The 25,687-nt window shown below is 48.3% G+C and overlaps 1 protein-coding gene across 4 annotated transcripts in view; it reads right to left on the minus strand.

The window, feature by feature from the left end:
- The window catches only part of LOC119453838 (zinc finger protein ZFP2), a 71,586-nt gene that overhangs the window by 18,686 nt on the left and 27,213 nt on the right, over positions 1-25,687 (minus strand). For 3 of the 4 annotated variants that reach the window (XM_049666863.1, XM_049666862.1, XM_049666861.1), the window contains exons 3-5: positions 25,558-25,627; positions 17,190-17,403; positions 5,554-5,729 (exon numbers count right to left, since the gene is read on the minus strand). In XM_049666863.1, the coding sequence (XP_049522820.1) occupies positions 5,554-5,729; positions 17,190-17,403; positions 25,558-25,627 (460 nt within the window). Of the gene's footprint in view, positions 1-5,553; positions 5,746-17,189; positions 17,404-25,557; positions 25,628-25,687 lie in introns of all 4 variants that reach the window. The other variant, XM_037715884.2, reaches the window with a different exon arrangement.

Raw genomic sequence — 25,687 nt, forward strand, 5'->3', positions numbered from 1 at the left:
TGCCTGCCGGGTATTCGCCCAGCCTTAATAGCTCCGTGAACAAGGCCTGAGATACCAAAATGTGGAGTGGGAGAGACTGCTTCATTAGTAACCTTCTTGTTTGAAGCTGCCCGAGGAACTCCCATCGCCAAGTGAAGTCCCTTGCTATATACTGCATCCAAGCGCTCGAATTGACTCAGTGATGGTGATATGAGTGGCAGCTGATAGAGAATGCCGTTTGTTATCAGTGCAGCGTTCAGTGTAAGCATGGACGTTGGATTGTTTCCCCAACATACACCTGCCAAGCAACGATGTGCGTTGACTCTTTGCACTGATGCAGCCACAAAACTTTCAACCACGCGTCGTCACAGTAGCTTGCTGTCTATGGTGATGCTATTTGCCCGAAGAATTGGATGGTCTCTGATATCCAGCGTCAGACGTGTTGACTTCCGCCTCACTCCAGTATTTTTATTGCGATAGCAATTATATGGACACTTCAACGGGATTTCTGCCGTCGGCGTCGTCGTCGCCGTCGCCGTCAGGTTCCGTATAGATTCCAAGGGCGATAAAATTCGTCGCCGCATGCTGTACGAGTAAAAGCGCTAGGGGGACACACGCTATCACGGAGAGCCAACGCACGGCGGAAAGCAAACGCGATTGTCGCCCAAAAGGCCGTGGGGGTATGGGGGGGAGGGAGGCGGGGCGACGCTGTGCTACGGCACCAAATGCTTATCTTGCAACCCAACGCAAGGAGAACTGGCAACACAATCCCCCCCGCGAAAGCAAAAAAAAAAAAAAAAAAGCGGGGAAGCAGCGTGGGAGGGACGGGAGGAGCAGCTTCTACTCTGCCAACAAATACGCTTGCACTGGCTGTGGTAGCCGTCGCCCGCACCGTCTCTTTATCTCCACCACAGCCGGGCTCGACTGGTGCGCGCACTCGCTTCTTAAGAAGCGCGCGAGCGCGCGCACCAGTCGAGCCCGGCCGTGTCTCCACACGGCTCTGACCTTTATGCGCTGTCCATTCGCCGCTCAGTTTCCGTTGAAGCGATAGACCGCACGATTCTTCGCCCGCTGCAGCGGCCGCGCCAGCATTTTGACAGTCGTTGTCTGCGGTCATTCAGTGTGATCTATTCATGTTTGCTTGTGCGCAATGACACCACGCTTGTCAATTCAGTTAGAAAGCGAATGTGTCCAAGTTTATGCGGCCGATAAAACTACTCCTACTATCCCTACTCCGAATAGCTCTCTACCAATTTGCTATCGCAATTGATGCTTCGCCTTTCGGGCGAAACTGCGACATTTTTTATTTTTTACCCTGTGCATATTGTTACGTGTGGAAAGACACACACGAAAGAGGCTATTTTCAATATATTTACACTGGAACCAAACCGCCAGGGTGACACCTTGCTCGCGCCAAAAACCCAGACACACTTCATCGTCTTTCTCGCTGGAGGCTCGTCTCTTGAGCATCTCTAGTTCATATCGTAGTACTACCCCCCAGGTGGCAAAAGCACCGTCGCGGTGCTGTTAAATATCCAAGGCGCTTGGAGAGGTGTAGGGTATGAGTCGGGCGACATGGACGATATCACTGGTTGTCACAGCAGAGGACGTAGTGGGCATGGCTAGAACGATTGCATAGGTGACATCGGTCACTTGGTGGAGCACGTGATATGGGCCTGTGTAACAGGAGAGCAGTTTTTCACAAAGGCCAACTTTACGCGATGGTGACCAAAGCAACACAAGGGTGCCGGGCGCAAAATGCACATCACGGTGACGGGGGTCGTAGCGTTGCTTCTGTTGGGCTGCTGAGCACGAGGTCGCGGTGTTGGGCTGCTGAGCACGAGGTCGCGGGATCGAATCCCGGCCACGGCGGCCGCATTTCGATGGGGGCGAAATGCGAAAACACCCGTGTACTTAGATTTAGGTGCACGTTAAAGAACCCCAGGTGGTCTAAATTTCCGGAGTCCCCCACTACGGCGTGCCTCATAATCAGAACTGGTTTTGGCACGTGAAACCCCATAATTTTTTAGCGTTGCTTCTGTTTGTCTTGAGACACTTGCAGACGAGCACGCACAAGTTGGCAAGCATGGTCAGCACGGGCGATTGCATCACGGGCATAATCGCTAGTTCAAGCTGTGGTGGACGTTGGGTTGAGTCGTTGAATACACGGAGTTCAGACCCATGTTCTCAAATTCCTGTCTGACGACGGCCTGAATCATTGCAATCGTGGTTGCAGGCGGATCGGGAGGCGTCGCGGAGAAAGCTGGTGAACAGGTGGCCTCGAGCTCGCGGCGAACAATACGGGTTACGTCGTCACAGGTGGTCGTCTGACGCGGTCGACCCTCACATGTCGACGTAGCAGCAGTGTTTGATAGCTGCGTGATGTGGCGTGTGATACGGCGGCTCTTAGCTTGTTCAAGGCGACGGCATTCTTTTATGATGGCGTCAATAGTTGAGACGTTGCCGAAAACAAGCAAATTGAAAGCGTTGTCGGCAATGCCCTTTAACACATGTGCCACTTTATCTGCTTCAGACATAGTGTCGTCAGCTTTGGGACATAGAGCCAAAATGTCGAGGATGTATGAAATGTAGGGCTCCATAGATGTCTGAACTCGAGACGCAAGAGCCTTTCTCGCGGCAACCTTGCGCCCAATGGGGTCGCCGAACAGTTCCCGAAGCTGTTCTTTGAAAGTGTCCCAACTGGTGAAATCGTCGTCATGCGTTTGGTACCACACGCGTGGGGTGCCGCCGAGATAAAAGATGACATTGGCAAGCATAATCGTTGGGTCCCACCTGGCGTATTCATAGCACTGGCATATTCATAGAGCTTGATCCATTCATCAACGTCCTGTCCCTCCAGGCCAGAGAACACACCAGGGTCGCGATGTTGGGCAACCGTGATGATTGGAGCAGGCGGACGAGCTGAAGCCGTTGCAGATGCGGTCTCGTCATCGGTAGGCATGGTAGGCATGGAACTCCGAAGCGACCGCTTCGGAGTTCCGTGGCGAGGACGGGGATCGCAATCCTCCACCAGAATGTTACGTGTGGAAAGACACACAGGAAAGAGGCTATTTACAATATATTTACACTAGAACCAAACCGCCAGGCCAACACCTTGATCGCGCTATAAACCCAGACACACTTCATCGTCTTTCTCGGGGTGGCTCGTCTTTTGAGCATCTCTAGTTCATATCGTAATAATATTGCAATTACTTGCATATTTTAGTTGGACTTCACCTTTCACTTCTGCCATTTTTCTTATTTCTTGTTTAACTGTATTGTACAGGGATTCACTAGTGCCATTTATCTTGTTTAATGCTGCTCTAAGTGCCATTTTATAACATATAAGTTTATATTTTCAGAGGACACTAGTGCCAACTATATTTAGTCTTCAACAAATGAAAGATTAAACTTTCTTCACTTGCATTTCTAACTTGGTTCAACCTCCCAAACATTAAAATAGGGTCCTTGAAAAGTAGAAGACTGTGTTTTAACCTTTTTAAAGTACCCGGCAAAAATTTTGATTATTCGATGAAAAACCCTGCATCGAAAACAATTAATCAATTAAAGGCTAAAATGATGAATGATTAATCGTTAATCGAATAAAAAAATTAGTCGACCATCCCTAATGGAAGTGTGTGACCATTCACATATGCGTAAGGGGACATGTGGGTTCTACAATTAGATTTGTTAATTTTGGCATGAATTTGGTGGTATTTAATAGTGTAATTGGATGGTATTTAATAGTATTGTTGAGTTCTTTCTTCTGATTGTAAATATCTAATTAGATTTTGTATATCTGCATTAGATCAAGATATACAAAATTTTTAATACAGAAATTCAGTCGATTTCTGACAGGACTTCAGACGATTTCTGACAGGATTCAGACGATTTCTGACAAAACAAAAGCAACGTATATGGCAAAAATGCCAGAGAGTTGTTCTAGCTGGTGATGCTATTTCTGAAAAATTCAGAAAAAGAAAGGGACTTATACACTGGAAAATATGGTAGTACCCCATTGTAACTTCAGAACCGATCAATATTTGTCGATAATGTTTTGCAGATGCGATACAGTAGAGCCCCGCTGATACGTTTCTCACAGGACCGTAAAAAAAAACGTAAGAGCCGGGAAAGAGGAAAAATTTAGAAATGGGAGTAGTGTTGAACTGCACAGAATATTATTTTAATTCTTACATGTGAAAAAAAGTCGTAGTTTCGCCCGACAGTCGAAGTATCGATTGCGATAGCAAATTAGTACACAGCTATACAAAGTAAGCATAGTAGTTTTATTGTCCGTATAAACTTGTAAACAATCACTTATTAACAATATTAACAAGCAAGGTGTCAGTACCCACAAGCCAACATGAACACATCACACTCGATGAGCGCGGACACGCGCTGTCAAACGCTGGCGTGAGGAATTTAGGCGCCGCTGCTGCTGTTGTCTGGTGCCGTTGTCTATCGTTTAAACGCAAACTGAGCACCGAGAACACACAGCACGCACAAAGCTACGAGCCGCTGATGCACCTACACTGCGTAGACTCTGCCCCAACATATATCGCTTTCAAGATACGGCCCGCGCGACCGCGTGCCGCCGCGCAGTTAATGCCAGAGCACAACTACAGTGGGCACAACGCTTCCCGCTATCCCTACCCCCTCGGTCCCTCACTGGTGCCTCGGCGCAACGGAAGAAGGCTCGCGCTTCCTCCCTGGTTTTCTTTCTTTCACGCACGAGATTTAGACGCGGTCGTCGGCTCCCCTCGCACGCTTGCACTCGCACATACAACATACGGCATGCGGCGACGGCGTTATCACCCTTGGACTTTACACGGAACATCTATGAGCCAAAACCAATTTTAGGGCCGCAATGCGTCATAGACACCATCTTTAGATAGCAAATACCATACCATACAATACCATAGCAAAAGGGCCATACTTTTGCTGGCGGAAACCGAAAATACGTCATAAGTGTCGCCCCCGGCACTTTGGGCGGCCAATGCCACCGTCAAGCAACCAGGCCAAGTGAAAAGAAAAGTCAAAATGACTGCTCAGGCCGGAGCGGGGTGGCAGTTCGCAACGTATGATGCGGGAACGGTCCCACAGTTGCGACATAACAGCTGGGTTACCAATTCATTGGCTTCTATGGGAGCTGTGCCGGGACCGGCCGGAAACGACGTAACAGCCGGGAAAACGCAGCAGCCAGGAACGTAACAGCGGGGTTCTGCTGTATTTGTATTATTTTTTCATTATTCTCAAAGTTTCATGAAAATCGCACTGGCAGTTTTATTATGGGTCAGAATGGGTTAACCGAGAAACAAATTAACTGGATTCAAATTAACAGAATGAAGCAGGAAAAGGTTCCACTGTTACGTGACACACCACATGTTCCTTAATTTACACACACCTGTGTATGTCGTTCCCTCGTTGCGTCTCATTCGCACTAAAATGTTGTATCATGGACTACTACCAACTAGCCCGATCTCTTTGCTAATTCATGTCTGTTTTTTTTGCTGTGGTGCCATTTCCAAAATGAACACATACCAAATTGGTGAACAGTCAGTCCTTAACACTCACTTTTTGTTGAGTTTAGCGTCTTCTTCACGTCCTTCACGAGGTCCTCAGCAAGCCGAGTCAGAACACCCTGCCGAGGTCTGGAAAATCCTGCGGCTCCCATGGTATTCCAAGCGGCTCCCCCCATTGCATTTGCGCCCTCAGACAGCATACGTCGGGTCCCAACTATGCGTCGTACACTGGCATAGACATGACCTGCACATTAGACCAAGCACAGACCATCGCCATCATGAGCCTGTGTAATGTCCACTGCAAGACAAAAGAGATTTGCAATTCACCTGTGTCTTGTATTAACCAACTTCATCCTAAGCCGGCAAATTTCATTGTGATATCAATTACTACATGGACACTCCAGGCGAATTTTAAGTCACTGTGATGTTCCTTAAGGCGGCCAAGTGCAATAAAGATCCTATTGCGCCTTGCACGCTGTATGCGTGGGTACAAGGAAAAGTTTGAGAGTGTGAGCAGAGAAGGATGGTAGCTTGATGCATGCCATCTTCCTGCACACCCAATGTTGGTGGTCATCAAGTGCCAACTAAGGTAGGAGGGTAGGCGCATGCCTCCTCCTTTAGACCGGCCAAGACTACGCATGGCTGTCCACATGGCTAAGCACGTACACTGCCTGCGCCATATCTTGGAGGTACAGTAGAAGCTCGCTGATATGTTCCTCGTTTATACCTTTTCCCGGATATAACATCGCTAGAGCCCGTCCCCACCAAAGGGATTACGGACACTTATATATTAGAATCCACTTTGATCCATCATCGTTCCCCCAACGTTTCCACATGATATATTGTGAGTTAGGCATATACTTACAAGAAAATGTCAAGTGTGGCACATATAACTAAAAAAGTCTAAAACAAAGACGGCAAACGCGCTAGACACCCTAGCTGCGCACTTCCAACCACCAAGAATGCACACTTTTGGCAGGAATATCAACAATGCTATCTTGGCAGGAATTTCGGCCATCTTACAGCGTGCCGTTCGATATTTGGACTAAGCCTGCACGACCGCATACCAATTAGAATCGAGCAAAAACAGCGATATTTTGTTTTTATTACGTCGCCGGTATGGTTGCCGGCCATGCTGCCGGTGCAACCTCGAAACCGAAACTAGCAAAGCTTAGTCAATTTCAGAAGTTGCTGAGCCCACCCAAACTGCAGAGCAAGCCAAACCAAGCCACTACTTGTTGAAAGACAGCAGGGCTGCATTTGCTGGTTGCCGTGTGAGCTCAGTGCATCTAGCATTTGTTAAATTACATGTTAAATAGCGACAGTCCCAGCAACTTCCTCAGGCAGCGCCAACTCCACCCGCGATGCATGGACGAACGAGGGTGGGAATTAGGTGAGGGAAGCACTGAACATTGACTGTTGCAAGGAAACACAATATCATTCGCCTAACACAGCTCAATTGACTTTGTTATACAGCGGAATATTGTTGATACGATTGTGCATGATATGTTTTTCGGGATATGTTTTTTTCTTATATACCATTTCTTATATATAATTATGTTCGGGTATTACAATTTGCAGACCATAAGCTTTATTTTCTGGTTGCCATGAAGATCGTATCAACGAGTTTCCACTGTATTGCCAGTGGCTGAAGATTCGGTGTAAGCATGGACTGTAACTTCATCTATCTAGCGAGAGCACGACAATGGTCGATATACAGACTGACCAGGTTACAGGCAAGCACATATTTGCACGCAGCAACACATTGATGAACTTGGGTCATATTTTTGGACGACCACTTTCACAGACAGTATTCAGTTTTGTTGCACCAGAAGCACCAACAGGTGAAAGCGATCCTGGCACTGTGATAAGATAGCGCGCTTGGCACTGTGCCAAGGACGGCGTCACTCGCAGACACCGATGCATCCTGGCACAAGTAACGTAAAATCTTGCAAAAGTGAAGCTACCCCGCAAGTGATCATCCGAGAATACACCTCCTTCGGCTACTTGTGGAATACGTCACTGCCTCATCCAACACTCCGAACTCCCGACTTTTCAAATATTAGGCAATTCCCGTCATTTCCTCATTGCCTGTCGGCGACTGTAAATCCTTTAGGCGCTGAGCTGTGCATGTAAATGCACAATCAGCCAGAAACAAGGCAGACGAGATAACGATACTGCTCGAATCGTTTAAATTCTCTTTTGACGTCATCATGGTTACCGAAACCTGGTATCGCCACGAGTCTGAAGTTCTTCGCATACCTAGTTATGCTACTTATTTCTTGAACCGGGGTGATAAGATGGGTGGCGGGGTTATGCTTTTAGTAAATGATCTGTTTCCGTGTGAAATAGTTGAGCCTTTTTCTATGATTACTGACGATTACGAGGTGTTGACGGTGAAATGTAGTTCGGAAATTTTTTCTGTGATATACCGCCCTCCTAAATGCAACGTGTCTACCTTCCTTATGTTTTTGGACACCCTCCTGTCGTGGGCCAATGAAAATGATTACCACCTTACTATCGGTGGAGATCTAAATATTGACATGCTAACTTCCAGCCCCCAGTGTCTTGAACTTTCAGATATCTTGGAATCTAACGCATTTACAAATGTTATAAAAGAGCCTACTCGATTCCATGCTCAATCCTCCACGCTTATTGACGTCATTATAACAAATAACATAAGTGCGCCTATTTGTGCTGGTGTCCTTAAAGCACATATTAGTGACCATCTACCTGTATACGCAATTTTAAGCCAAAAGAAACTTAAATTAAAGGATGCAAAGCCACCATCTCCAAAATTCCGGTACATATGCCCAAACACTATTGATATGTCCACTGCATGTATATCCAGGATAAAATGGGACACCGTTTTCCGTGAAACCGATGCAGACACAGCGTATAATGTTTCTATTGAAACTTTCATAGAAACCTATAACAAGTGCTTTCCAGTCAAAACAAAAAAGCGGCCATGCAAGAGGAAACCTTGGATTACTTCAGAGTGCCTTAAAGCTATAAAATTAAAAAATGCACTTTACGAGCGCTTTTTGAAATCTAGGGACAACGAAGACTTTGAGACATTTAGAAAACACAGAAACATTACAAATTCTCTCTTAAGAAAAAGCAAACTTGATTATTTCAGTAACCTCTTTGACCCTGAAAAAAACAAAACGTCTGAAGCCGTCTGGAAAAAGTCAAATATGTTGCTTAATCCAAGCTCGACAGCAACACATACCCGATTAAACTTACCGTGGACAACCAGATCCTCACTGGGTATGACCTTTCCGAAGCCTTTAACAAATTCTTTACCTGCATTGGAGATAGCTCACATGACAATAATTTCGCCCGGTACATGGGCACGCAAATAAGAGAAAGTGCATTTCTGTTTCCGGTAACTACAGAGGAGCTTACGGCTCACTTCATGTCCCTAAAGAACAGCAGGTGTTGTGACGCTGACGGCCTGAAAATTCGGCCAATTAAACATCTTATTCATAGTGTATCCTCTGTCTTAGAATATATCATTAATTTAATGTTTACATTAGGCACTTTTCCTAGGCGTCTTCAGATAGCCAAAGTTTCTATTATTTTCAAGGGTGGAGACAAAAATAGCATATCAAACTATAGACCCATTTCTATTCTGCCAGTTTTTTCTAAAGTAGTTGAAAAACTAATACATGAACGGATAGTTTCATTCTTAACCAAGCACCACATTATGAAGCCTTTCCAGTTTGGTTTCACAAAGCAGCGTTCAACCGAAACTGCTCTACTAACGCAAAAAGAAATCATACTAGATGCATTCGAAAAGGAAACATATACACTTGGAATATTCGTTGACTTTTCAAAAGCCTTCGATAGAATTAATCACATTACACTAATTAAAAAACTAGACCACTATGGTTTCCGGGGTAACTTCTTAAATGTAATAAAATCATATTTGAAATACCGACAGCAAAAAGTTGAAATAAATGGCTACGCGTCTAATTTTAAAGAGTTGTCAAATGGCGTCCCCCAAGGTAGTATTCTGGGTCCGCTACTTTTCAATATTTATGTAAATGATTTGGTGAACATAGATAATAATACAACGTTCATTATTTATGCAGATGATACAAGCTTGTTTTTTAGGGACTGCGATTTGCATAAACTTGTGCACAAAGCAAACGATGTCTTGCAATCACTGAACGCATGGAGTATAAGGAATTCGTTAATTATAAACACTTCTAAAACAAAATCAGTGCTCTTTCGTCCCAAAAACAAGCCCATAAACTGCGATTTGACACTAACGATTGGCCCGGAAACAATTAAAATTGAACCTATAATGAAAACCCTGGGAGTGGTTTTTCACGAAAATATGTTATGGAACAATCACGCTGATCTTGTTCACTCTAAACTTTCTCGTGTCGTAGGTGTCCTATCACGTCTTCGCTTTAGCTTGCCGCAAAGGATCAAACTTCTACTATATAATTCTCTATTCGTATCTACACTAACTTATTGCTATCTAGTATGGGGCACCACAACGGAAAAGAACTTAGGCAGAATATATAGGCTACAGAAAAAAGCTGTACTCTAATGTGAACACAGTACAAGAGAGCAGCGGGCAGCGTTGGCAGCGTGTCTCAACCAGAGCGGCTCAGTCAATCTCGAGCTCGCGCTTCCCGGATGACTGGCGATGTGGCTGCAGCGCCGGGCATTCGTCTTCACTACAATCACCCCCCATCGGAAAAGGAGCCATCCTGGCGACTCATGGTGAACATAGAATCAAGGGGTCGTAATACGGCTTCAGGCGTTGTACGTGGACGGTTTCACGACCACGACAGCGTTGGTCCGTAGGTGGCGTGACAGGCTCGACAATATAGTTCACAGGCGATGTCTGCGCTACAACACGGTAGGGTTCTTGATATTTTGATACAAGCTTGGATGAGAGGCCAGCAGGAACGGCAGGAACCCAAAGCCACACAAGGGAGTCCGGAAGAAAGTGACAATGCGTGTGATCATCGTCACGTCGAGATTTTTGTTGCCATTGGTCGACGGCTGTAAAGGAACGGGCGAGTTGACGGCATTCCTCGGCGCGGCGGGCAACTTCAGAGATGGGTGTACATTCGGATGAATCGGGTCTGTACGGAAGAATGGTGTCGAGAGTAGTCGAAGCCTGTAATTTCAGCGCTTAGTAAGGACGAGGACAAAGAAGGAGACGAACGGACACACATGGGACACACGACACACAGTCGAAGGTTCGCGGCCGTACAAGAGAAAGAATGGGGAAAAGTTTGTGGTCGCCTGTGGTGCAGTGTTGTAGGCGAACGTGATGAATGGCAGAATGAGGTCCCAATCAGTGTGATCAGAGGCGACGTATTTGGAGAGCATGTCGCCAAGGGTGTGGTTAAATCTTTCCGTCAGACCGTTAGTTTGAGGATGGTAGGCGGTGGTGGTGCGATGAACGATGCGACATTCAGTAAGAAGCGCGTTTACGACTTCGGAGAGGAACACACGTCCTCTATCGCTCAAAAGTTCGCGAGGTGCACCGTGACGGAGAATAAAGTTTTTCAGTAGGAAGGATGCGATATCACGAGCTGTGGCAGCAGGCAGAGCGGCTGTTTCTGCGTATCGCGTCAAGTGGTCGATGGCGACGACTATCCAGCGGTTTCCGGAAGCCGTGCTCGGAAGGGGTCCATACAGGTCAATCCCAATGCGATCGAAGGGCCTGGCAGGACACGGGATTGGCTGTAGTGGACCAGAGACATGCTGAGAAGGAACTTTGCGGCGTTGGCACTGAGGGCACGACCGAATGTACTTGCACACAAAGGTGTACATGCCACGCCGATAAAACCTGGAGCGAAGCCGGGTGTACGTCTTGAAGACACCCGCGTGTGCACACTGCGGGTCAGTGTGGAAGGCAGAACATATTTCACCACGAAGATGTCGCGGTATGACGAGCAACCACTTGCGGATGTCGGAGACGTAATTCCGGCGATAGAGAAGTCCATCCCGCATTTCGAAGTGCGAAGCTTGACGGCGCAAAGCTCGAGAAGGTGGAGGAACAGTCGACGGGTTAGAAAGGAAGCGGATAAGAGCACTAATCCAGGCATCTTTGCGTTGCTCCGAAGCCATGTCGCAGCCTACTGGGAACGAAAGTACGTGGTCAACGGCAGAGAGGCAGGCATCGCTTACGGTTGACACGGGCGAACGGGAAAGCGCGTCGGCGTCAGTGTGGCGGCGGCCAGACCTGTAGACAACGCGCACGTCGAAATCTTGCAACCGCAAAGCCCAGCGAGCTAATCGACCTGAGGGGTCCTTCAATGTGGACAGCCAACAAAGTGCATGGTGGTCTGTAATTACGTCAAAGGGGCGGCCATAGAGGTAGGGTCGAAATTTACCAAGTGCCCAGATTATGGCCAAACATTCTTTCTCCGTAACGGAATAATTTGTCTCTGCTTTGGTGAGGGTACGGCTTGCGTATGCAACGACGTACTCGTCGAACCCAGGTTTGCGCTGCGCGAGCACAGCGCCGAGCCCAACACCGCTGGCGTCAGTGTGTACTTCAATCGGAGCACTCGGGTCGAAGTGACGCAGTATAGGCGGCGATGTTAATAGACGACGCAACTCTTGGAAGGCATCGTCACAGGCAGGGGACCAGGCGTAATTGTTCAAGTCGCTCCGTAGAAGCTGATTCAAGGGAGCGGTGATGGACGCAAAATTCCGAATGAAGCGGCGAAAGTAAGAGCAGAGGCCAAGGAAGCTGCGAAGTTCTCGTACGGAGGAAGGTTTGGGAAAATCAGCAACTGCACGGAGCTTGGCGGCGTCAGGAAGAATACCGTGTTTAGATACGACATGGCCAAGGATGGTGAGCTGACTTGCGCCAAAGTGGCATTTCTTCAGGTTGAGCTGAAGGCCGGCGGCCGTTAGGCACTGTAACACTTCCTCCAGCCAACAGAGATGGGTGGGAAAATCGGGCGAAAAAATAACCACATCATCTAAGTAGCACAGGCACGTTTTCCACTTGAGACCACGCAACAGGTTGTCCATCATACGCTCAAATGTGGCTGGGGCGTTGCAAAGCCCGAAAGGCATGACACGAAATTCATATAGGCCATCTGGTGTTACAAAGGCCGTCTTAGGTTGGTCTTCGGGTGCCATGGGGACTTGCCGATAGCCGCTACGTAAGTCGATAGAAGAACTCCGCGCCTTGGAGACAGTCAAGGGCGTCGTCAATTCTCGGAAGAGGGTAAACATCTTTACGAGTTATTTTGTTAAGACGACGGTAATCGACACAGAATCGAATCGATCCGTCCTTTTTCTTAACAAGAACAACGGGAGATGCCCAGGGGCTATCCGAAGGCTGAATGACGCCGCGCTTCAGCATGTCAGCTACTTGGTCATCGATGACACGGCGCTCTGTCGCGGATACACGATAGGGTCTTTGTCGCAGTGGCACACTAGTACCCGTGTCGATGCGATGACAAACAGTTGACGTGCGGCCCAAGGGAACATGCTGGCAGTCGAAAGACGAACGGAACTTGTCGAGAAGGCGTAGAAGCTGGGCGCGTTGGGAAACAGTCAACGTGTCGGCGATGGAGCTATGGAGAACATCGGGCGAAGTCGGCTCCTGCGCGGGGTTACAGGTCATTCCGGCGACCTCATGAGTGGCGGTGGAACCAGTTGGCATATCAATGATGGCAGCAGGGTCGACACACTGGACGCGGCCAACGCATTCCCCACGAAGCAAAGTGAGAGGACAGGACAATTGGTTGGAGACGAGCAGTGTGCTGATGCCGGCATGAACGTCCAAAACATCGAAAGGCAGCGGGGAACATTTGCGACGAGCGAAAATGGCGGATGGCGTAAAAAGTGCGCTGGCATGAGCAACAAGGTTGCATGACACCGTGGCTATGGCAGAAGAGTGCGGTGGAATGGTAACGTCTTCGTCAACAAAAACTTTATCGTCAGGTTCACGAGCGTCAAGGAGCGGGGCGTCGCACAGCGTTTGAAATTCCACCTCAGCACGAGAACAGTCGATGATGGCCTTATTAGCGGAAAGGAAGTCCCAGCCCAAAATAAGATCATGGGAACAAGAACACAGCACCAAAAATTCGACGATGTAGAGGAGGCCGTTGATCACAACACGAGCAGTACACGCAGCTGCAGGCGTGATGCGGTCTGCGCTGGCAGTACGAAGGGATACGTTTGACAGTGGCGTCGTAACTTTCCTGAGCGAACGGTAAAGTGTGGCACTAATAACCGAAACTGCGGCACCAGTGTCAACGAGGGCGAGTGCAGCGACGCCGTCCACATATACATCAATAATATTAGTCGGAGAAGGAAGAGGCCTTGGTCTGTTCGTGGGTGACGCAGTTCTCGCCTCTGGAACTGCGGCGATTAGTTTTCCCGTTCTGGCGTAGAAGGACGACGACGCATCGGTGAAAGCGAGCGACGTCGGGGCGATAGCGAACGGCGGTCAACAAGAGGGCGGTGGTCCGAGTAAGAAGACATCTGGCCAGGGTTCTGAGGCACGGAGGACGACGGGTATGGTGAACCGTATGGTTCGGTGTCGAAGCTACGGCGGTAGGATGTTGGGCGGCGACGGCAAAATCGTGCAATGTGGCCAGGTAGACCACATGCAAAACATATTGGGCGGTTGTCAGGAGTGCGCCATTGTCCACTGCTGTGTGGGTACCGCGGCTGAACGAAGTGGGGGGCTGGACGCAGTGGCACGGCTGATGGGAATGGCGCAAAGGTCTGAGGTGGTGGCCGTGCGAGAGCCTCGGCATAGCTAAGAGGTGCAGTCACCTCGGGAAAAGCAACGGGAGTCGGCACTGGTGGAGTCTCGCGGGCAGAAGGGAGAGCTGCGCAAACTTGCTCTTGGGTGACCTGGCGAAGGTTGGCCGGCAAAGACGAGGGTGGTGACGTGGCTGAGGACAGCAGCGAAAGCTGGCGAGCGACCTCAGCACGGACGAACTCTTTAATTTGGCAAAGCAGGGAGTCCATGTCAGGAGCCACGGCCACGCTCGCGAGGCTTTCATCGGACACAGGTGGGCGCCGTGTGAGAAGACGCTGCCTGCAGAGCTCGTCGAAACTCTGGCAAAGCTCAATGACCTGAGAAACTGTGTCAGGGCTTTTTGACAGCAGCATATGAAAGGCATCGTCGGAAATGCCCTTCATGATGTGACATACCTTGTCCCCCTCCGCCATCGACGGGTTGACACGCCGGCAGAGGTCGACGATGTCCTCTATGTAGCTGGTGAACGTTTCACCAGTTTGCTGGGATCGGCTGCGCAGGCGTTATTCAGCGCGAAGCTTGCACACGCCAGGGCGGCCGAAAACGTCTGCAATGCTGGTTTTGAAGCGAGCCCATGTGCGGAGATCGGCTTCGTGGTTTCGAAACCACAGCTTGGCGACGCCCGACAGATAGAACATCGCGTTGTTGAGCTTCTGGGTGTCGTCCCATTTGTTAGTGTTGCTGGCGCGTTCATACGATTCCAGCCAATCTTCAACGTCTTTCTCATCGGTGCCGCAGAAGATGTCAGGATCCCGCTGACGCTGGGCACCGGCACATATGATGGCTGGAGTAACCGGTGTGGATGTCGGGCTGGGGTCGTCAGGCATGACGGACGGCAGAGTTCGGGTGCGTAATTCCAGGTTGGGGGAAACCGCAGCACCTCCACCAGAATCTAATGTGAACACAGTACAAGAGAGCAGCGGGCAGCGTTGGCAGCGTGTCTCAACCAGAGCGGCTCAGTCAATCTCGAGCTCGCGCTTCCCGGATGACTGGCGATGTGGCTGCAGCGCCGGGCATTCGTCTTCACTACAGTACGCATAATTACAGGTGCTCCACGCGATGCACACTCTAAACCCATATTTGAAGCCCTTAATTTACTACCAATGCCTGACATTTACAATTCGAATTTACTTAAGAGATATCGTACTTGCAGAAGAAACCATGATTCTTTTCTCGTAGACTTAGCGCATTTAACACCATGCACCTGCCCGTATAGCACGCGAGCCTCTGATGATTGGAGAATCCCTTACACACGTACAAACTATGGTCGCCAAATGATGAAATATTTACTGCCACAAACACTAAACAGGTTTTCCACTAAAAATGAATGATACCATTTCTTTTTCTACAAACCTCTTTTTTTTTTGTGTGCATTTCAGAACAAAAGCGATAAAATACTCAGACATGTTTACCACTGTGTTATAAGTACTTATGATTTCTTGCTGCTGTTTGATATGTGCTAAATGGTGTGAAAGCCCTTGTGAAGCCTTGATGGCTTTTTGCTTTCACCCTACAGTATCACTGTTGTGACTGTTGTACTGTCTCATCTGATGCTGAAATAAACTGATTTGATTTGATTTGATAGTGTCTATGTTATAATAATTCATGTTCAGCATGTTCGTGTGATTGAGCATGCCAACGCATTATGTTTCCCAGGCATTACCTTCTTTTTTCTCACGCTCCCCTAGAAAACATATTAGAGGGTTTCTATTGTAATCTCCAACAAGTGCAAAGCTTGTGCAAGCCGAGATGGCTGGTGGTTTCATGTGTGCTGTCTTCCTGTGTGTCTCGTGTTTATGTTGTATAGTTTCAAGTTTCGTAGATGTGTTGAAACGAGAGGCAGCATAAAGCATTCCCTCCCCTCTGTTTGCACTATTTGTCACGCATGCATTGCGACAGCGAGTGTTCATGGTCAATGAGTGAGGTCGGTTCATGTTTGCTTGTGTGCACGTGACACCACGCTCGTTAATTTAATTAGCGAGTGAATGTGTACTGCAATTCATAGAACGATAAAACTATGAACTGTACATCGTGTAGTTGTCTAATACTTTGCTATCGCTATCAATGCTTCGCTTTATCGGTGAAACTGTGACTTATTTTCAATCTCATCACACTGCCTGGTCAGCTTCCCTCCTAACTGCATTTTCCTTCCTGTGGCAGCTATTCAGTCACCCTAATAGGTAACCAGTGACCTGCTCTACGCATTGGATGACATGCCCAAACAGCTTTGAGCTCTTAGTGCCAGAATGGTGGCAGCAGCGCTGGTACTTACATTGCTCCAAGCTGTCTTTGAACAATTTGCAGGTCTCTCATTGCTATATATGACTGTACTCAACTAAACTGCTGGTATAGTAAAATTACCTTCACAAGGCAATCTTTATTAATGAGGACGAACTGAGTCTTAGACCAGAAAAAAATGTATTATTCATGTTATGGAGCTGAAAAGCAGTTATTACAGATTATTCTTTGTGGTTATTTGAATATGCGGTCCATTTGTGTTCCTTCCTTGGTTGTAAGTTGTGAGACTTCAAACTCCCAACTCTCATGTTAGAACAGTCTAAGCAATAAGGCTGACCATATTGGATTTCATGAATCATGCAGAAGCTATTGATACCATGTTTAGCAAAACGTAGGGAAATAATTTCAAGCAAATCTTTCCAGAAAACTCAATTTACAAAACTTGCATAAAGACAGAACTGAATGAAATTTTTCTAATGGACCAAAGATTCAGAACAAGCACATAGAATTAAGTCTAACGACATGTTTTCAAGACAGTAACTTGAAGAACTTAGATTTTCACAAATTTTGGTTTAAGAAGGAAGCCGAAGACAAAAATGAGCAAATAGTGATTGAAGTGAAGGGGGAGTCATCCGAAATACGAGATCACCCGGAGGAAGTGGACATAAGAGGAATAGGCGAACAAAACAAAAATGCGGAACACACCTCCACGTCGCATCTTCAGCACGTCGTCATCATCAAAGTCTGGACCAGAAGCCTGTGTGCCCTGGGACACTTTCTCCACGTCATACTGTGTCCACCTCGACATGATTCTGACCGTGCGCCAGGTAAACTTGGTGGCTGTGCTAATGGCACACTGTGTGGATGCCTCGGGCAGCAAACTTTGCGTTGATTGCTCTGTGTGTGGAAACAAGAGAAGAAAATGGACCACACTGTTTTAAAATAAATGGATACTCTGTATGAAATCTACACAATGCCACAGATGATAAACGTACCCACATGCGTGGAATGAAAATTTTGTTTGTTTAGAAACGTCCTCATTAGGCTCTTTAAATGGTACTTCCACTCTGAGGGCAATTCGTTCTCTGCCGGAAGGGAACAGGAAGTGGGCTGCCAGGGAGGGGTAACTAGATGATTGCAGGGTAATGCGGGAACTAAGGTTTCCTGTTCGGGCCTCGGTGATGATGGGGCCATCTTCTTCGCTCAATGTCTCCGAAGGACACCTGCAACTTAGGAGGGGTGGCCATGTCACCATGGGTTTCAATGCGATTAGCATTCTTTGGGAACTTCACCCAGTGTTCGGTCGGTCTGTCTGTCTTTAACCTCTTTAACAGCAACTTAGGTCACTCGGTAATCCATGGCCCAATGGGCAGAGCACCAGGCTGCCGTGCTGAGGAAACTGGGTTCAAAACCCACTGTCACACCAACTTGGGTCCCTGGGTATGTACCGCTTTTCATAATAAACATCAAAACATATATCATCACCGATCACACACCCAACATAAGATGGATTGCTATTTGCATTAATGTAGTCCTTAATCTCCAAAGGATGGATGTGCTGCCAATATTTTTTTTAACGTGTTGGCATTCTTAAGGTATTTCATGCACTTTTTTTGGGTTATCTATCTTTGTATATATCTATGTATGTTTGTACTTAGAAACTGTTTCCCCCCCCCCCTAGCTTGGTCACTGGTAGTAGTCCATGGTCAAACGAGTAGCGCAGTGGGTTGCTGTGTCGAGGGAACTGGGTTCAATGAAACCAACCGCCGGAACAACTTGGGTCACTGAGTACGTCGCAATGTGCACATATGTGCCGCTCTTCCAATGAACCTCTTTCACGCCAATGTGGGTCACTGTAAGATGCGAGACTGGGTAGGTACTGCTGTGAGAAAAAACTCTTTGACACACACTTGGAGCACAGGGTATGAGCCACTTGGTCTGTGCTGGTCTTCAATGAACCTGTGGCACGTCTTTCTTCTTCTTCAGGGGCGGCCGTGGTCAACCGCGTGAGCTGGTTTGAGGATAGGCTAGAAGAAGGAAGAGGAATGGATGGCGGATGGATCCACAGTTGGGTCTCTCGCAACCGCTGAAATAAAGTCGCTAAGTTTTTAACTGTGCTTAGTAGCCCCCAGTTACTGGTAGCCCGGACTCATACAAGATCTGCAGTGGATCAATGGGGGATTACATACACCAGCAACTCCACCCGTACTGCCTCTGAAACCGATTCTGGACCTTCCGCGAGTGTGACAGGAGCTACAGCTAACATCACCCTAACGCAGTTGTGGATCGCCGATCCAGCATTATGGTTCATTCAAGCTGAGAATAAGTTCTGCACGAGTTGCGTCACCTTGGAAGTTGGCAAGTACGAGCTGCTCCTTGAAGTGCTATGTAACAAGCCCGCACATAATAAACAGACAGAGTACTGTTCACGTCACCATTACTACTATATTCTCTCCCGCCACCTGGCCCCTTTACTACAAATTGTGTCTTTCTTCTTCTTCAACTCCTTGAGCACGCTTCCAAGGTCACCTTCTGTCACCTTGGAAGTTTGCACGTACGAGCTTCTCCTTGAAGCGCTACACGACACACAATGGCCAAGGTGTGTGACATCCTCGTACTGCCGTTAGGTGAAACTCCGTACACGACAAACGAAAAGGGCTCTTCGTCGCCGCCTCGTTCTGCCTGCACATAGCCGTATCCAGCAACTTCCGGAGTACCAAGGAGCTTGGCTATAGACATCCAACCCAGTTTCTACATCACCTTCAGCACCTGCTCGGCGACACGGCAGATTACCTCAATACGGCCGTACTATGCAGGTTGTTCCTGCAACGTCTTCCGGCCAACGTACGAGTGACTCTCGTCTTGGGTCATAAAAGTCCGTGGTCGGAACTTGCCGAGCTGATCAACAACATGATGGACATTGCAACGGCAGCCATCAATGCTGACCATAGATTTCCGTTGTCCGACGCTGATTCCTTTGGGAAAGAGTAGAAAATCTCGCATCTCAGTAGCCAAATTGCGCCAAGAACTTCGAGACACTTGCATCTCTAACCACCGATTCTGCACACCTCGTCAGCCCCTCACTCCGCCTTCCGCACATGGGTAGTTTCGGAAAGCACAGAACTTGTGCTACTACCACTGCCGTTTTGGTGCTCCTGCTTGTCGATGTGCCTCCCCCTGGTCGTGGTGAGCGGGAAATACTACGGTTGGTTGTCAGTAACAGCGACGGGTGACCACAGCTATTCCATATGCCGCCTTTTTTACCTCACCGACCGTATCACCGGTTTGTGCTTGCTTGCTGACACCGGTGCAGAAGTCAACGTTATCTTTGCTTCACAAACTGATTGGCGTCTCTGTGAAAAGTCAGCCCCCCTTCAGGCTCTTCGGTCATCGCAACCTTTGGTCAGAAGTCTCTCACCATTGACCTCCGCCTGAAAAGACTGTTTCAATGGCTATTCTGGATAGCAGATGGCTATGGTAAATGCCTCGCTGGCATAACTTATTTCTCGTCGCCCGTACCCCTCCTCCTCCCTTTTCCTTCTCCTCTACCCTCCACCGCCGAGCCGCGGGGTATCCAAGGCCGACGCCGAGGCGCACGGTAGACGGGGACACCGGCTGTTTCGCCGGCGCTTGGTCTTCAGTCTCGCGGCGCGCCGGCCGGGCTGTCTGTGCATGCGCTTCAGCGCAAGCGACAGGCTGTGAAATCTCAAGCAAAGGGAGGCCAGATTAAACAGTTATAGAGAAGCTTACCAAGCGTGGAAGCGTGCATTAATGAAACACTGTGTGCATAGTCTCTGCAAAACCAAGTCAAACAGACCTTCCGCTCGTGATAACTAGGTTCACAAGCGTTAAACCTCAGCCAATTTTTTTTCTATTCCAGCGCGGCCGTAGCCAGGCTCAGCGCACTACTACGTCCACCTGCTGGGCTCATTAGTGTGAAATAATACATAGTGTCAGTATGCGTTGATGCACATATGCGTATATATTAGCGGCTCTGTTGCATGGTTTTCTAAGCTCTAACGAGATATAACAGCCGCTAAACGTCACTGCATGTGTTTCTAAATTTTTTTATTTAAATTTTTTTCCCCGGCAATACAGAAACAGGCTCTAGGTTTTTGGAATGTGAGGTTTTATTGTCCCCAAGCGACTCAGACTATGAGTGATGCTGAAGTGTAGGGCTCCGGATTAATTTATACCACCTGGGTTCATTTAACGTTCTCTGACATCGCGCAGCACATGTGCGTTTTTGCATTTCGCCTCCATCGGTATATGACCGCCACGGCCGTGATCGACCTTCGCTGAGTGAACATCCTTGATGGCCGGGCACATTTGTAGTGCGAAGAGTTGTGTGCATGGCTAATGGACAGACCTTATTATGGTGTGCGTTTATGGCGATGATTTATGAATGGAATCGGTATTTGGTGATATGATAGGCACATGTGCTGCGCGATGTCAGAGAACATTAAATAAACTCGGGTTGTATAAATTAATCCAGAGCCCTACACTACGGTGTCACTCATAGTCTGAGTTAGAGATGGGTCGCTCAGGAGCGAGCCGGATCTTGTGAGCGGCTCTCTTTAAAGAGCGAGTGAATGGTGGTTCAGTAAAAATGAGCGGGGGTTCTTTTGGAGAAAGGGAGCCGGTTCTCTCGCGTTCAGAGAGCCGTGCCGATGCGTTCCATCAGAGCCGGGTATTCTGCTGGGTGCGACTTCCACGCCATCTATTAGTGGTACAAGAAAGCAACTGCCCTCCCGCCCTTCCTCGCAAGAGTCGCCTTCACCCCCTCGCCTTCGGCTGAAGAACGAAAGAACTGCCGCTCACTTACTGAACCACGACTCCCTCGCTCTTCAAAAGTGCGGCTCAAAAGATCTGGCTCGCTCCTGAGCGCTCAGGAGCGAGCCGCTCTTTTGAAGAGCGATTGAGCCGTGGTTCAGTAAGTGAGCGGCGGTTCTTTCAGAGAGAGGAAGCCGGCTGGGCTCTCTCTCGTTCAGTGAGCGTGAGGAACCGTTCCTAGAGAGCGCTCAGGAACGAGCCGGATCTTTTGAGCCGCTCTTTTGAAGAGCGATTGAGCCGTGGTTCAGTAAGTGAGCGGCGGTTCTTTCGGAGTGAGGAAGCCGGTTCTCTCTCCTTGAATGAGCTGTGCCGAACCGTTCTGTCAGAGCTGGCTCTTCTGTTGGGTTTCAGGTTTCGATTTCTGACCGATGAATCGTGGCAGGTGTGGGCAGACTCGCGCTACTGGTACTCACTCGCAGTGTGTGGTGTGCGCAGCAGTCTCTTTGGTTTTTTTGTGCATCGTATGGTGCGGCACCCGATGCCACTGAGGGGAGAAGTAAAGAAGTCTTAATTGGCAAAGGATGGTACCGTTCGTTGTCTGCTGCTGTTCGAACGATGTCTCACGACTCTCACCGATCGCACATCGTGCGCTGGTCCAATAACACTTCGAACATGGTCTTCCGTGTCTCTAAAGACAACAGGTGAATGTACAGTTTACGTCCTGGTCTTTATTTGTGCTAATTAGTGTAGCCATGAAAATGTCGCCCATGACATCCACTTCAGTGCATTTTCTGAGCGTGTATCATTAGCACATCATTAAAACGAGGCCAATGATCTGTTGTGTTGTAACAGAACTTCATTTCTTTTTTTTTTCTTTTTGTCCTGGCGTATGATGGAATGATCGCCAGTATTGCGCGTGCACTCAAGAGAAAAAAAAAAACCGAAAGGTACGTGCGACAGTTTTGTGGATCTTTCGTATGATTTTTGTATTGTACTTCAAGAAATGATTTCTACATTCATTTTGCATGGCGTTACAACTTACTCATATTATAGCGAACGTACGTATGTGAACAAATGAATAATGTTCAAACAAAATGCACAATCATTTTGTGTTCTTATTTTGACAAAAGTTGATTTTAAAGTACCACAAAAACAGACAAGCTTCTGTAACGACGATGGATGGATGGATGTAAAACTTTAATAAAAGTCCTGAGGTACGCGACTCAGCGCGCAGCGGGCCGCTCCCACGTTGGGACAGTCAGGCCATGCCCGACCGCCGCATCGTGGGCCCTCTGGACAGCCCATAGTTGCGCCTCGGCATCGGGGCTCTTGATAGCGGAGAACCACTTGTCCTCATTGATTTGTTCCGTGCCTCGCAACGAGGGGCAACGCCAGAGCATATGGTCTAAGCTAGCGAAGTCATTGCAGTGCCTGCAAGAACTACTGCCATAAGTGTCGGGATAAAGCTTGTGTAATAAAGCCGGGCTGGGATACGAGCCTGTTTGCAACAATCTGAGCGTCAATGCCTGCGCTCTATTTAACTTCTTGTGAGGAAGGGGAAATTCTCTCCTGCCGAGATAAAGGTGCTGCGTAATTTCGTTATATGTTGTTGGTTCATTTCTGTTCTCCACCACTGCGGGCCGGCCGGGTAGTTCTCCATGGTCGCGGAAAGCGAGACCTCGTGCCTTGGAGTGGGCCAGCTCGTTGAGGTTTGTGGGGCCTCCCATGATGGATCCCATGTGAGCGGGGAACCACGTGAGCGTGTGGGTGGCGATGCTTTTGCCGTCGAGGATGCGACAGGCTTCCTTACACATGGCGCCAACGCTGAAGGCGCGGATGGCTGCCCTGGAGTCGCTGAAGATGTTCGCATGTTTCTCGTCCAGGAGGGCCAAGGCAATAGCCACTTGCTCGGCCGCACATGACGACGTGCTTCGTACCGAAGCTGCGTTAACGGTCGAACCCCTGTGGTTGATGGACACTACTGTGAAATTTTTGCTGTTGCCATATTGGGCCGCGTCGACGAAGCAGCTGCCACCAGGGAGTTCTGTCACCCGGCGTAGGAGCGCCACGGCCCTGGCCTTCCTTCTTTCCACGTTGCGCCGGGGCTGCATATTGCGCGGGGCGGGGGATATGATGATGTGGTCTTTCTGCTCTTTCGGAAGGCCCTGGTACGAGTCTTCGACCTTAGCCGGGGGGACGCCCATCTCTGTTAGGATTCGTCTGCCCGCCGTGGTGTAATGACGATGAAGTTACATATTTTTTTTCTGAAAAAAGTACGTCGCATTCTGCCTGTCACAGTAACATACGCATTTTATCCCCAATATCAGAAAAGAAAGTTTCATTACAACTAAAAATTCACGCTTTTAATATATGTAAAAATATTCACTAAACATAGCGAAAATACCAATAACACGGTTATTAAATTATGCATATATAGTTTTTTTTTCAAAGCCAGATAACTATAGAATATGCATAACACAGGTTACACGTTTAAGTGAACCGGTGAGCCGTTCAAATGAACCGGTTCATTTCGGTGAGCTGAGCCGTTCCGAGCCACTCACTGAAGTGAGCCATTTTGCCCATCTGAGTCTGAGTCGCTTGGGGACGTTAAAACCTCACATTCCACAAACCTAGAGTTTGTTTCTGTATTGATGGGAAAAAATTTTAAATAAAAAGATTCGGAAAAACATGCAGTGACGTTTAGCAGCTGTTATATCTCGTTAGAGCATAGACAACCATGCAACAGAGCCCCTAAACTATATGTGCGTCAACGCGTACTGAAACTAACGAGCCCAGCAGGTAGGCGCAGTAGCGTGCTGAGCCTGGCTACGGCTGTGCTGGAATAGAAAAAAAACGTTTGGCTGAGGTTTACCTCTTTTAAACCTGGTTATCACGAGCGAAAGGTCTGTTTGGCTTGGTTTTGCAAAGTCTATGCACACGGTGTTTCATTAATGCACGCTTCCACGCTTGGTAATCTTCTCTATAACGTGCTAATCTGGCCTCCCTTTGCTCCGGTGTTTCCGCAGCCAGCTTTGCTATTGCTTGAGATTTAACAGTCTGCCGTTTAGCGATATCTATACTGGAGGATTGGATTCAGCCTGTCACTTGCGCTGAAGCGCACGCACAGACAGCCCGGCCGGCGAAGCAGCCGGTGTCCCCGCCTACCGTGCGCCTCGGCGTCGGCCTTGGATACTCCGTGGTTCGGCGGTGGAGGGTAGAGGAGAAGGAAAAGGGAGGAGGAGGAGGGGTACAGGCGAGGAGTAATAGGTTACGCCAGCGAGGCATCTTAGGAACCAACTTCTTGAGACATTTCCACCTGCTCGTGGGCATGAAGCGATGTCGCCTGGTTGATAGCATCATCGGTCTGTCAATGGTTGTCTGTCAGCCGCTATGGTTCTAAACCCAACTTTCATCTAACTGCCTGCCTCTGCGTGTACAGCTCTTCTCACAGTTTCCTGAAACCACAACACAGGCCTCGATGGACAAGCCTCCAAGACACACTGCGACACATTGCATTGTCACCACAGGCATGACTGTGTACTGCTGCCCCCGCCAACTCGGTCCTGACAAGTTCTGTGTTGCTCACAAGTTTGAGCCCATGTTGCAGCTAAAAGTAATTCTTCCGTCATCAAGCTCATGATCGCCAGTGCTCCACATGGTGCCTAAACAAAACAAGGGTTGGCGGCTTTGTGGTGACTACCGCGTGCTGAATGTCGTCACTGTCGCTGACTGCTACCCTCTACCTAACATTCAGGACTGCACTGGCTTTTTAGTTGAGACCACGATATACTTGAAGATAAGACGTCACGAAGGCTTATCACCAGAACCTTGTTGAACCATTTGATGTGTTCAAAACTGTTATCACTACCCCGTTTGGTCTCTTCCTAGTTTTTGCATATGCCTTTTGGTTTGCGCAATGCAGCCCAAGTATTCCAGCATTTTATAGATGAAATCACCAGGGGTTTATCATTTTGCTTTGCCTACACTGACGATCTCCTCGTCGCCAGTAAGAATGCCGAGACACACAAAGCACATCTTTGTGCTTTGTGGTGCTCAGTGTCGCGCAACTTCTGGGAAAAGATGAAGATGGGGAGTGATGCACCATTAAGCCAGTGACGAAGAGTGACTATCATGGCTACTGAAGGAGCGTCCCCCATAAGACTAATGAGAGGAGTTTGTGATGGGTGGTGCAGGTGTGTGGCCCCATTTTTCTGTACCCCGTGCATGTTGGACTGCCAGATCATCAGTACAGAAAGGCAGTGACCATAAAACACTGACCTGTATCTGGAAGACTCTGTGCACCCGGGCTGTCTGCGCTGTCCACAGTTTCCTCGGAATCGGAGTGTGCCTGCCAAAGAAAAAAAAAAGGAAAAGAAATCAACCAAGGCATGTCTACAGTAAAGCACTG

The sequence above is a fragment of the Dermacentor silvarum genome, chromosome 5 (assembly GCF_013339745.2).
Source record: "Dermacentor silvarum isolate Dsil-2018 chromosome 5, BIME_Dsil_1.4, whole genome shotgun sequence".
NCBI classification, from domain to species: domain Eukaryota; kingdom Metazoa; phylum Arthropoda; class Arachnida; order Ixodida; family Ixodidae; genus Dermacentor; species Dermacentor silvarum.